Source organism: Kogia breviceps, chromosome 18, assembly GCF_026419965.1.
Source record: "Kogia breviceps isolate mKogBre1 chromosome 18, mKogBre1 haplotype 1, whole genome shotgun sequence".
Classification (NCBI taxonomy): Eukaryota; Metazoa; Chordata; class Mammalia; order Artiodactyla; family Physeteridae; genus Kogia; species Kogia breviceps.
The window spans coordinates 54,440,834-54,452,822 of NC_081327.1; the positions used below are offsets into that span (position 1 = coordinate 54,440,834).

General features: G+C 47.0%; 1 protein-coding gene across 3 annotated transcripts in view; it reads left to right on the forward strand.

Annotated features, from left to right (window-relative positions):
• USP10 (ubiquitin specific peptidase 10) overlaps positions 1-11,989 on the forward strand; it is a 70,219-nt gene that overhangs the window by 45,329 nt on the left and 12,901 nt on the right. For all 3 annotated transcript variants that reach the window (XM_067019807.1, XM_059043822.2, XM_067019808.1), the window contains 5 exons: positions 7,832-7,923; positions 8,425-8,534; positions 8,956-9,011; positions 9,255-9,358; positions 11,703-11,802. In XM_067019807.1, coding sequence (XP_066875908.1) covers positions 7,832-7,923; positions 8,425-8,534; positions 8,956-9,011; positions 9,255-9,358; positions 11,703-11,802 — 462 coding nt within the window. The remainder of the gene's footprint in view (positions 1-7,831; positions 7,924-8,424; positions 8,535-8,955; positions 9,012-9,254; positions 9,359-11,702; positions 11,803-11,989) is intronic.

Genomic DNA, 11,989 nt, shown 5'->3' on the forward strand with positions numbered 1-11,989 from the left:
GTGGTCCAGTGGTTAGGTGCTTTCACTGCTGGGGCCTGGTCTCCCCCCCCCCCCCCACCACCACCCCGGTCGGGGAACTAAGACCCTGCAAGCCCCACGGCACGGCCAACAACAACAGAAAAAGAAAAGTAAATTAAAATGATGTACAAGTAGAGGCTCTTAGTTATTTGTATTCGTGGAGAGTGTTGCCGCAGTCTGAGCATCGTTGAGTTCATGCAGTGTGCTCTTCCATTGCCGTGCGGGACCCCCATTTATTTTCTTAATTCTCTTTTTGATTCGGTCAGTTGTAAAGGTGTTTTAATTGTCTGAGCAGAAGTGTGGTTCCTTTTAAAATACTTCGTTCTTGGGCTTCCCTGGTGGCGCAGTGGTTGAGAGTCCGCCTGCCGATGCAGGGGACGCGGGTTCGTGCCCCGGTCTGGGAAGATCCCACGTGCCGCGGAGCAGCTGGGCCCGTGAGCCGTGGCCGCTGAGCCTGCGCGTCCGGAGCCTGTGCTTCGCAACGGGAGAGGCCACAACAGTGAGAGGCCCACGTACTGAAAAAAAAAAAAAAAAAAAAAAACTTCGTTCTTTTGAGACTGCGTATTGAACCTTAGAAATACACAATGTAGCTGCTGACAGTTTTCAGTATCTCATGTTGTAAAATAATGCAGTGATGGTCGCCACTCTTCGAATCATACTGAGCTTAGGCGAAGAGGATTGTTTGGAATTTTTTCTTCTGTCATATTCTCCTCCTGAGAGGTTTTACTTAATAAAAACGATAAGGTAGGTTCAGTTTATTGTAGGTCAGGTCACTACCACCGACTTCCCCTTTGCATTTTCTCTTTGCTGCCCATTTAGGGTCCCGCTTTTAAGCATAGGCCCACTTATTTTAAGCAGTATTTAACTGTGTGAAATTCTAGCTCCATTAAAAGATCTGTTGATGTGGGTTATCATAGAATTTAACTTGCATTAGTGTCTAAGTGGTTCTACTGAGAGAATAATTTTTGTGTTTATCATTATATCTATTAACTTTTGGGAAAGAAAGAAGAGGGAACAACAGTTCAGATAAGTTTATTCTTTTTTGAGTTCTTAGAATAATATACATATCCACAGCCAGTTTTTGACCCCAGGGTCATTTATTCTGGATGTCTGCATTTCTGGATCATCTGCCCTGTCATTAGGTCTGTGCTTAACAAATGCCAAGTAGTTTTTGTATAACCACAAGTGAGACACAAACTAGAAAGACAAATCAACTGTAAACAAAGAATAAGAATCACATAAAGCCTTTTGAAATGAAATATAGCCAGCTTTCAATCACCCATGGTCTGTTTACCCATTGCTGTAATAGCTTCTGCTTTTACCTTTTTGGTGGCAAGGCCGTCTTCTTGGTGTCTTTTGTCAACATTTGCTGTTTTTCTTAAGTGTAAACTCTTCCTTAAGAAGGAGATGGAAGGGAAGAGCACTTACACTGAAACACCAAATGTCTCCCCTTACGTCGCAGGGAGTGTGAACCTGCACAAGGGGCCTGCGGGGTCCGCGTTTCAGTGAGTGGTTTGTGTCTGCGAGGGGTTATGTGCCATTTTTTTCTGTAGGAGTAACTGAGCTAGGAGGTGAGCAAAAGAAACTTGAAAATCTTAATTCTTATAGCTTGTATTGAAAGCAGTTGCAAAACTTGAGGCACCACCCCTGTTGGAGAGTAAGTATGACAAATACCAGAAAAGTAGGCGTGATCTCTGCCTGTCCTCCCTCCATTAGCTCAGGGTCAGAGTCGGAGACGTAACATATCCTTGTCCCGAACATTACAGTCTTCCTGGCTTTTTACTGAGGATCACTTGTCCTGTCTCAAACCTAAATTGTATCAAATGCTTTCAAATCACAAATAGAGCTTTTTTGTATTTTATGTTTTGCGTCAGTGTATTTTGTTTTAAAGGAGTGTAAATAATGGTGGGCGAGGAGACAGACTAGGCCAAATGCCCAAATAGGAGTTAAAATGCCGGTGTAAGAGAACTAGGTAGGGCTTCCCTGGTGGCGCAGTGGTTGAGAGTCCGCCTGCCGATGCAGGAGACACGGGTTCGTGCCCCGGTCCGGGAAGATCCCACATGCCGCGGAGCAACTAAGCCCGTGAGCCGTGGCCGCTGAGCCTGCGCGTCCGGAGCCTGTGCTCCGCAACGGGAGAGGCCACAGCAGTGAGAGGCCCGCATACCGCCAAAAAAAAAAAAAAAAAAGAGAGAGAACTAGGTAAACTGAGGTCTTAGAAAACTTTAAAAAAATTCTATTCTGTGGGGGAATTGAGGTATCTAGTAATGTCATTTATTATGAATTTTAGTAAAACACACTTAATACATGATTTTGCACTGTTTTATACCTAAAAATTGTTGCTGGAGAGAGCAACAAAATCACTACAATTGGGATCTGCTCAGAAAAATGAATTCCTGGGTCTCTGTTTATTGTAAACAAAAATATACCCCGATTGATCTTTGTTTTAGTGATTTATAAATCACGTTTATATTTAGTACTTTCCCTGTCCTTGGGAAATAATTCTCCAACATTTTGTATTTTCTCTTCAAATTCTCCGAAGCAACACAGGCAGTGATCATGCAGCAGGCCCTGAGCTGAGGAGGTCCAGCACCTGTTTGCAGAAATCACACTTGTGGGGTGAGAGTTCAGTCCATATCTAACCCGACAGGTGTATGTCCTTGCTAATATTTCTGTCATGTCTCTTTTAAAGAACTAAATGGACACTCCTCCGCTTACAAAACGTTAAGTTGATCTGTAGCCAACGGGTCGCGGTACATTTTGGTCACTTTGCTGCCCTCCACCTGATTAGGTAACCAAGACAGCATGTGTTCTTCCAAAGTGATGTGATGAGGAAAAGAAAAACACTTGGAGAATGTTCTGGACAGTTAGGAAGACGACAGAAAAGCAGGTCAGCAGCATCAGAATGTCAATTACGAGCCAGTTATTGAGCCTTAAGAATCAGTGAAAGTTCTGCAGCTTGCATTTTCATGGATTTTAAATGGTAATATGACCTAAATGCTAATTTTAGGAAAACAGAATTTGATGCATAAAAATCTAAGAATAGGGCTTCCCTGGTGGCGCAGCGGTTGAGAGTCCGCCCGCCTATGCAGGGGACACGGGTTCGAGCCCCGGTCTGGGAAGATCCCACGTGCCGCGGAGCGGCTGGGCCCGTGAGCCACGGCCGCTGAGCCTGTGCGTCTGGAGCCTGCGCTCTGCAATGGGAGAGGCCACAGCAGTGAGAGGCCCGCGTACCACAAAAAAAAAAAAAAAAAAAAAAAATCTAAGAATAGTCACAGTTAATACGGACTTAAAAGTTTACGATGCCAGTATTGCTACTGAGCTTATGGATCGTTTCATTTGAGTGCCTTGTGGTATGTGTGTGGGCTACTATACATGTCAGTGTTTGAGCTGCTGCGGAGGTGAAGGTAACGGTTTCAGGTTCATCTCTTGTATGTGATATGCAGTCATTCTGGCATTTTGTGCCGTGCCTGTAACATCATTCCTGGGCAGCCCTGCCAACTCCTGTGGAAAAGATGGCTTGAGGAGGCCACCTTCCTAAAGTTACTCTCTAAACAGATCTGAGTAGTAAATTATACCAACAATGGATAGAAAAGAAGGCCTCTGCGGGGAAAGTGTGTTACTACAGTCGACTTCTGATAATTTGCCCTAAAAGAAAGTAAAATAGAAAACCAACAGTGATGACTTGGGACCATAGGTGAGATTTAAAGGTTCAACCTCAGGAAATACCCCACTCCCTCTCGTCTTTGGTTGCCCTTCAGTGCTCATTGGACTTGAGCAAAATCTAAATGGAAACGGTGATGTTGCTGTTATAAAAGGAACTTAATTAAATAGAGCCACCTCTTACACCAAAAAATTAAAAGCAGTATTCATACTCGCTTGTCTGCGTTCATGAGTATTGACTTGTGAAATATAGCAGTAAGATTCATTTATTTTCGGACCACTCAGTAACAGGCATGGAGGTTGTTTACAGGAATTGGCGCTGTCTTTGCACCGGTGCCGCTTGACTGGCTGGCAGGAGACGAGCAGAGCACGATGGGCCCCATCAGACGTTAGCGTCTGGCTCAGCTTGTGGTCATTGAAGCCGTTCAGGGGGAGGAACGCTCGATGTACAGTGTGTTATAAAACGGAACATTTAAATTGGGTGGATGTTTGGCTTTTAAGAGAAAATCTTCGGCAATGAGAGATTTAACCGTAATTTTTTACAACCTTTCATTCCTTTTGAAATGTGACTTTATTAATATACTGTATACTCACAAAATATCCAACACTTAATTTTAAGGAATTGAAGCAAACATTGCTTTTTGGAGAACTGAAAAGTGTTGGTTCTCTCAAACTCTTTTTTAAAATATAAATTTATTTATTTATGTATTTATTTTTGGCTGTGTTGGGTCTCCGTTGCTGTGCGCGGGCTTTCTCTAGTTGCGGGTGAGTGGGGGCTACTCGTCGTTGCGGTGCGCGGGCTTCTCGTCGCGGTGGCTTCTCTTGTTGCGGAGCGCGGGCTCTAGGCATGTGGGCTTCAGTAGTTGTGGCTTGTGGGCTGTAGGGCGCAGGCTCAGTAGTTGTGGCGCATGGGCCTAGTTGCTCTGTAGCATGTGGGATCTTCCTGGACCAGGGCTCGAACCCACGTCTGCTGCACTGGCAGGTGCATTCTTAACCACTGCGCCACCAGGGAAGCCCCTTGCTTCCCCTTTGAGAGTGGAGTTGGCCTGTCATAAATGATTGTTTTTAGTTTAACAAGATATGCATCCAAAGCACTTTTGACTACGTATAAACTTATTTTTGAGTCTGTTAAAACAGATGCATGGAAGGGAATTTTCAGATAGATCTTGCATGCCTGCCCCTGATCATTTTCTTTCTGTTTTCCTTCAGTGTCTGTATTGAACAGGAATTGATATTGTCAAGCCACTTCCCCTCCCATCTTCACCCCTGCCCCCCAACCCCGGGAGACTTTGCTTCCAGTATCATCCAGAAAATTGAGGTTGCTATTTCATTTCTTTCCCCACCGTAAACTGTGGTGAGTCTGCCTTTCCCTAGCTCCTTCCCTCCTGCGATCCTGGGAGCCCCTTTAGTGACCCCCTTCTTACTCCTCAGCCAGGCTTCTGGCCAGGGGAGCCTGCACAAGTGGTCTCCACTCTTGCTTTCCTCCTTGAGGCCCCTCGAACTTGCTTCTGCTTCCGCTACTGATTCCAGCTGTCCTATCATTCTAATCACCGTTACGGATTCCCCTCAGCCTGTCACTTGGTGCGTAGGGTTCCAAGGGTTCCGCTTCTAACCCACTGCTGTCAGAATGTACAGTTCAGGCCCCGAGCTGCAGGGTCCCGTGTGTGTGTGTGTGTGTGTGTGTGTGTGTGTGTGTGTGTGTGTGAGAGAGAGAGAGAGAGAGAGAGAGAGAGAGAGAGAGAGAGAGAGAGAGAGAGAGAGGAGGGAGGGAGGGAGGGAGGGGGAGGAGATATGTTACTGGCTGGTCTGTGAGTGTCAGTGTACTGTTTACTGGTGTCTTCCACATACCTTTTTATCTGAGCCTCTAAAACTCTTAAAACTGAACTCATTTCATCACTGCCCAAAACAGGAAAGAACCCGCTTGTCCTGTTGCATCTCTCCTCTGGGTAGAAGGCACCATCACCCCAAGCTGGAGACGTTCTCCTGGTACCATTTGCTGTCACAGGCCCCGGGCCACCTCAGGTTTCTCCAGTTCTTGGATAGGGCGGGGCATCCCCGCCACTGCCCCCGCCCAGCTTAGCCTGCACTGTGTGGTCCCCGCCTCCCTGGTCTTCGGGCCCTGCTGCAGCGGGGCCACCGCTCAGTCGCCTCTGCACCTGCAGGTCCTGGTGCCCAGGCAAGACTTAGCCAACTGCAGCGTGCCGTTTATCAGAGGTCCTTGTGTTAGGAAGGCAGTTGGTTTTGAGTTGTATGATTATGTGAAAGCTTAATATTGTTTTTAGATGTAAAAATACTATGGCAAAGATTCACAGGTGTCTTGATGGAGCGTTCATTTCCGACTGATGCTTGTTTGCAAACGCACAGATATTTTGCAGAGTAACTATGTGAAATGATTGCCGTTCTGTGGTACGCTTTGGAAATTATGGGCTGTCGTGATAAAATGGCTCAAAGACGGATGTAAAAATCCCCTGTGAGAAGAAGATCTTCAGCTTCTGGGGAAAAGTTAGTATCAGGAACCTTAGAGTAAAGGATCTTAAAGCAGAGTCCGTTGTCTACTGAGAGCAAAGAGCCCGGCTTCTGGGATCCAGGCTCGCGTGTCAGCTCAGTCATGTGCCCTGCACCAGTTCCCTAACCCCCCTGGACCTCAGTTTTGTCACCTGTGAAATGGGGATGATAATGGTGTCTCTGTGACAGGGTTGTTAGGCTGGTTATGAATAATACCGATGGAGCCCCTAGCGGTTTCTGTGCTGGGTGTCAGTCACTGGGCATGTGGTTCACTTCTGTATCTGATCTGTTCCTCCGTGAAGGCCCAGCGCTGTGCCCCATAGTGAGAGAGACAAGAGGACCTTGGCAAGCTTAGTCTAACCGAACAGATTCCATGGGTTCTCTTGAGTCGCTTATGTTTCACTTTTTAATAAATGGGAAAATTTTTCTCTGTGCTTCCTCAGTTAGAGGCCAGAGGGCATTTACCCTCATAGGAGAGAGGGAGGGAGGGAGTGTGTGTGTTGACATTAGAATCTTGCAAATTAATTTCTTCATTTAATTCTTAAGTCTGGCATATGCCAGTGCAACTGTGTTTTTAGGAAAAAAAGGCTTCTTTCGTTTGTTTGAGTGATGCTTTGGCTGGGTGCTGATATCAAATGCGTGCTCCCTAGTACACAGTCTAAAAGTTACGGGAGGGGCTGTGTCGTGTGGCCGCGCGTCATGGATTTGGGTACCGACTGTGCTGCCTGGCTCCTGTGAGGTCACAGGCAGGCGCGTTAACCTTGAGCCTCGGTTTCCTTTTGATGAAAGCGGGATGGTTGGTGGTACTCTGGGATCCCTGAGGAATAAGTTCAGCGAGTTAACATTGTAAGTTGTAACACACTTGCCAAGAGTAGAAGGTGGCCAAAAATTGTGACTGTCACTGTTAAAGGATTCTTAAGGGACACGGGGAGACCTTGTTATAACACATTTCTAAAAAGAAAAGGGGCCAGTTACTTACCAATGTTTAAAGCATTCTTTTGTAAAGATGGCATTTACGGCTATTTTCAGACTGTGGGGAAGAGTGATGTCAAAAGGTGAATCTGAGGATAACGAAGCTTATTTCTAATGGAATGAGGGTTTTTAGTATTCTGAGTGGGACTTCGGATGAAAATACAGTTCAGTTCGTAGGAGATAATTGTCCCTAAAAGAGGGATCATCACTTGCTGAACAGTCACCGAACGCCCACTGTGATGTGCGGGGCATCCAGCCGTGAGTGAGACGGTCCTGCACGTAAACGCCTTGCTGGATGCTGTCTGAGGACCACACGCTTAAGGAGGCCTGCCCAGCTATCAGTGTTAAAAGAGCCTGTATCTTTTAAGTCTGTTTCCTAACACTGCCACGTTGTTTTTTAAGCCCTTTCTGCTTCTTATTAAAACAGTCCGTGTGCTCCCTCGTGATGTTATCACAGGAAGATAAATAAATGTCATCAGTGTCTGGGGGGAAATATTTCTGAAAATTTTAATCATTAAATAGTTACGTGATGTTGAACGGAACGAAGCTGTGACGCAGCCTGCCTTCCCTTTGGATGTGACGTGTGCTCTGTTGAAGGGGCTCCCCCTGCCAGAGCAGAGCGTGAGAATCGTTCACGAGGTGCCATTAACGTCTTCCCTGTGCTTCCCTCTTTCAGAGTTACTGGAGAACGTAACCCTGATTCATAAACCAGTGTCATTGCAACCCCGCGGGCTGGTCAATAAAGGAAACTGGTGCTACATTAACGCTGTATCCTTCTCAGAGGCCGTCCCCAGGGCCGCCTTTCTGCAGCTTTCTCTCGCTGGGGCACGTTCCACTTAGTTCCGCTTCTGTGGGGTGTCCGCCCCACATTTTGAATCCCAAACCTCGGTTCCTTACTGCTTATTAACTGGGCTACTCGTGGCCAAAAAGAGAGAGATGATTTGTTGACCTGTGACTGACAGAATCAGGCAAGTTTCTCATTAAAAGGGTCCTGAGTAACAGGGCAGAGTGACCCCTTAAGCGGGAAATCCTGTGTTGTTTGACTTGATTATCTTGGTTGAATCCAGTTCTTATTTATAAACTGCTTGGATATCACAAGGCAGTTATCCCCGGGATTATTTGGCTTATTCCCTTTTGTGTTTACATACCTAAGACGTTCAGTGTCCTTGGCTTGCGTAGCTTTATATGCTCTTGTGTTTTACGTGCCCTTCCACAATGTGGAGCCTCGGGTTTATTTCCTTTACACGCTTCCTTACTGCCGTCACGTAGACACTGCAGGCGTTGGTTGCTTGCCCTCCGATGTATCACCTGATGAAGTTCATCCCTCTGTTTTCAAAAGTGCAAAGGCCTTGTACGTCCACACCCATGATAGATAGCTTGTAAGTAAGCTGCCCAGAGTGTGTTAAGGGGTGGGCCTTTCCCCCCTCTGATAACTAGATTCAAATAGCAAAGTTCTTGATTTCCTGCAAAGGAATCCTGTAATTCTGTTTTTTTTAAAAATGTGCTATTCATGATTTTCTATGGAAGTTAACCAGAAATGGAATTGGAACATTGTTTATCTGTGTCCTTTAGATTCAACTGAATAAATTTTAGTGTTTACCGAATTATGTCACTTGAAATATGCCAAAAACTTATGTAGAAAAGATTTATGAGCTCACTAGCTATTATAGCATTGGTTATCTAAGGTTTGCTATCTTCATACTAGATAACCTTCTACTTAGCCATCAAGGCTTTTTAGTAATAGTATGTCTTTTTTAAAAAAAAAATGTACTAACATTTTATTCCCCCCTCCGTGTCTAGTGTTCGGCTAATGAATGAGTTTACTAATATGCCAGTACCTCCAAAACCCAGACAAGGTGAGTAAGAACAAGGGTTCTGGTGCCATTACACTTTGGGAGTTACGAAGTCAGGTTTTGAGTTTGAGAAATTTGAGTTTGAGAAATTCAGGCTTGCTGGAAAGAAAATGTCTCTTTACATGCAGGTTGCTACACTTGTACTGTTCTCAACATTGGGCGGGTGTTGGGGGGAGTTTTGGTGATAATGCCTTTTGTCATTTTAAGACTTCAGTCGTAAAGACCTGTGTCCTGTTTCCGTTGCAGCTCTTGGGGATAAAGTCGTGAGGGACATCCGCCCGGGAGCTGCCTTTGAGCCCACGTATATTTATAGACTCCTGACCGTCATCAAGTCGAGCCTGTCCGAAAAGGTTGGGACTGCCGTTCTGTAGCCAGTGCGACGCTTGTGCCTCACCCGTGGCGCATTCGCTGCTTGCCCTCTGCTTGCAGCGTGGCGATTAAGTGGGTGTTCGGTGGATCTAGGCTTGCTCTGGAGTCAGCTGCTAGGGTGAATTAGAGTATGGGATGGTAACGATGGTAATCAGAGACAGCTCGTGTCATTTACTGTGACCCACCACTGCTGTGAGTTCGTTCCATCCGTTAACTTACTTACCCCTGTGAATAAAGTGTGGTTATTGTCTGCTTGTTCCATGTGAGAAAAGTGAAGTCATTGTGCGAGGTCACAGCGAAGAAGTGGCAGAGCCTGGCAGCGGAATTAGCTCCTTCACTGCCACACGGACTGCCCAGCAGCAGGGGCGGGGCCGTGGGGCCGGGAGCCACGCCCTCTCCCTCGGGGCCTTCATTTCTAATCATCCTCTTGGCTGCTGGAGGCATGGGGCCAGGGGCCGCGGAGGTCTTGTAAAGGGCCCTGGCGGCATTCAGGGTAAATCAGGGGCACCCTTTGCACCGTTAACCGGAGCGTTTCTTTCCTCCCCGACAGAGTTTGTGATGAGTCAGTACAAGCAATTGAAATGATGCTGGAAAAGGGGAATTCTTTAGGAAATATTTGAGAAAATTGTGTTAAAACTGACTAAAGTAATGTTGTTTGCAGCCCCTTTGTTTCGAAGAAGCGGGGATACTCAGGGCACTGCAGCAGCATACCACCAGGGGCTCTTCATGTGCCCATGGCACAGCCTTTGGTGTTCAGCTCAGGATTTGGGGGCGTTGCTAGTGTTAGGAAGGCGGGCGCGGAGTGGACGGTGCCCTCTGCTTCAGAGAGCGCCTTGTCCAGTTGGGGGGTCAGGTCTGTCATCTGAGGCAGCAGACAAGACGAGTAGGAAGACAGATGAGTGAACAGATGCTTTAGAGGCCGGGGGCGGGCCCCCAGCTGAGGGGGAGCAGAAGTAAAGTTCAGGATGCTTCCTGTGGCTGAGCGGCGCTGAGATCCTGCAGCTTTCGAAGTTACATTACTTTCGGCTCGTTGGGGTCTGCGGGACCACCCTCAGGGTTGGGGGTTCGCTAGAAGGTCTCACGGGACTCAGGAGCCGTTACCCTCAGTTCGGATTCAGTACAGCCCAAGGACACAAAGCAAGATCAGCGCAGAGTAAAGACTCGGGCAACGTCTGCAGGAAACCTCGGGACTCCTCTCCGGGTGTACTCACACAGGACTCACTCAGTGCCTCCCACATCAGGCTGTGGCAGCCGTGTGGCGTGTGGTCCGCCAGGGAAGCCCCTCAGCAGCTCAGCGCCCTAGGGTTCTGCTAGGGGCTGGTCACATAGGCACCCTCTGCCTCACACAGACTCCAGTCCAGACTCCTGGGGGGAAAGCCAGTGCTCAGCACAAACCACACTGCACGATTTGGCTCCCTTTTCAGTTCCTGGAATGGTGGGGACCCTCCTGACATCCACGTTCCCGGGTGCCAGCCGAGGACCAGCCCCGCGAGCGGGCCTTCCCCAGCACTGTTAACTCTTTCCTGCGTCTTGGGCTGTGCCAGCCTCTGCCCTTTCCCACAGACACACTCGCAGCGCACAGCCCCGCCCCCAGCTGTCGCTCCGTTGGGGCAGACAGATGGACTCAGAGACTGCAAGCGGGAGAACGTGCAGGCCCTCGGGGCGCCCCTGCCGCTCTACCCCAAAGCCTGGAGTAGGAGCCAGTCGCGCTCCACGACATAATGGGATGGCGCCAGCGTGAGGTCACATGACTAGTGGGTGACCACATCGTGTGATTCACCGGCGGATGGTTGTGCCGACGTGTGTTTGTAAAGCAGGCAGCTCAGTCTTTAAATCAGTAGAGTTTTTCACATGTGATTTGGGTCCTTTCTCCTGTGGTTGCCCATCAGCAAAAATAAAAGGAGACGTACGTACCTGGCTGCTAATTTTACAGCTTGCAGTGGGAGCGGTAACCCCTGGGGTTGTGCATTCTGTTTCGTTCACACAAACAAGCAACTTATAAAATAACTTTTTTTATTATAAAGGTAACGTGTACTTATTGTAGAAAATTTCGAAAATACTGAAAAGCAAAATTAAAAAGAAATCGGTGATCCATTGCTTAGAGATAGATATTTAATCCTCCCCCACTCGCACACCCAGTCGGCCCCACTTCACACATCTTAACTGTCCAAAGAAAAATTCATGTGATTTTTTGGGAAACACTTTATGTTAAATCTTACTGAAAATTTAAGAGAAGGCATGGTTTGTATATGCAGGTAACACATTCCGTGCAGGCCTTGAAGACTAATTGGTTAAGATTAACGTGACCCTATTTGACCTTCTCAGGGCCGACAGGAAGATGCTGAGGAGTACTTAGGCTTCATTCTAAATGGACTTCACGAGGAGATGCTGAACCTGAAGAAACTTCTCTCACCAAATAATGAAAGTAGGTTATGGTGTGCTTGCTACAGAACTGTGTAGAACATTTTCTTAAGAATTACTCTTAAATGCTATGTATATGCTCATATAATAAGTTGCCTTTCCCCCCAACAGTCACTCGTCCTTCAAAAATCACTTATTTACTCATTAAGATAAGTAGTTATTTTTACATTGCTTATTATGTACCATTGAGA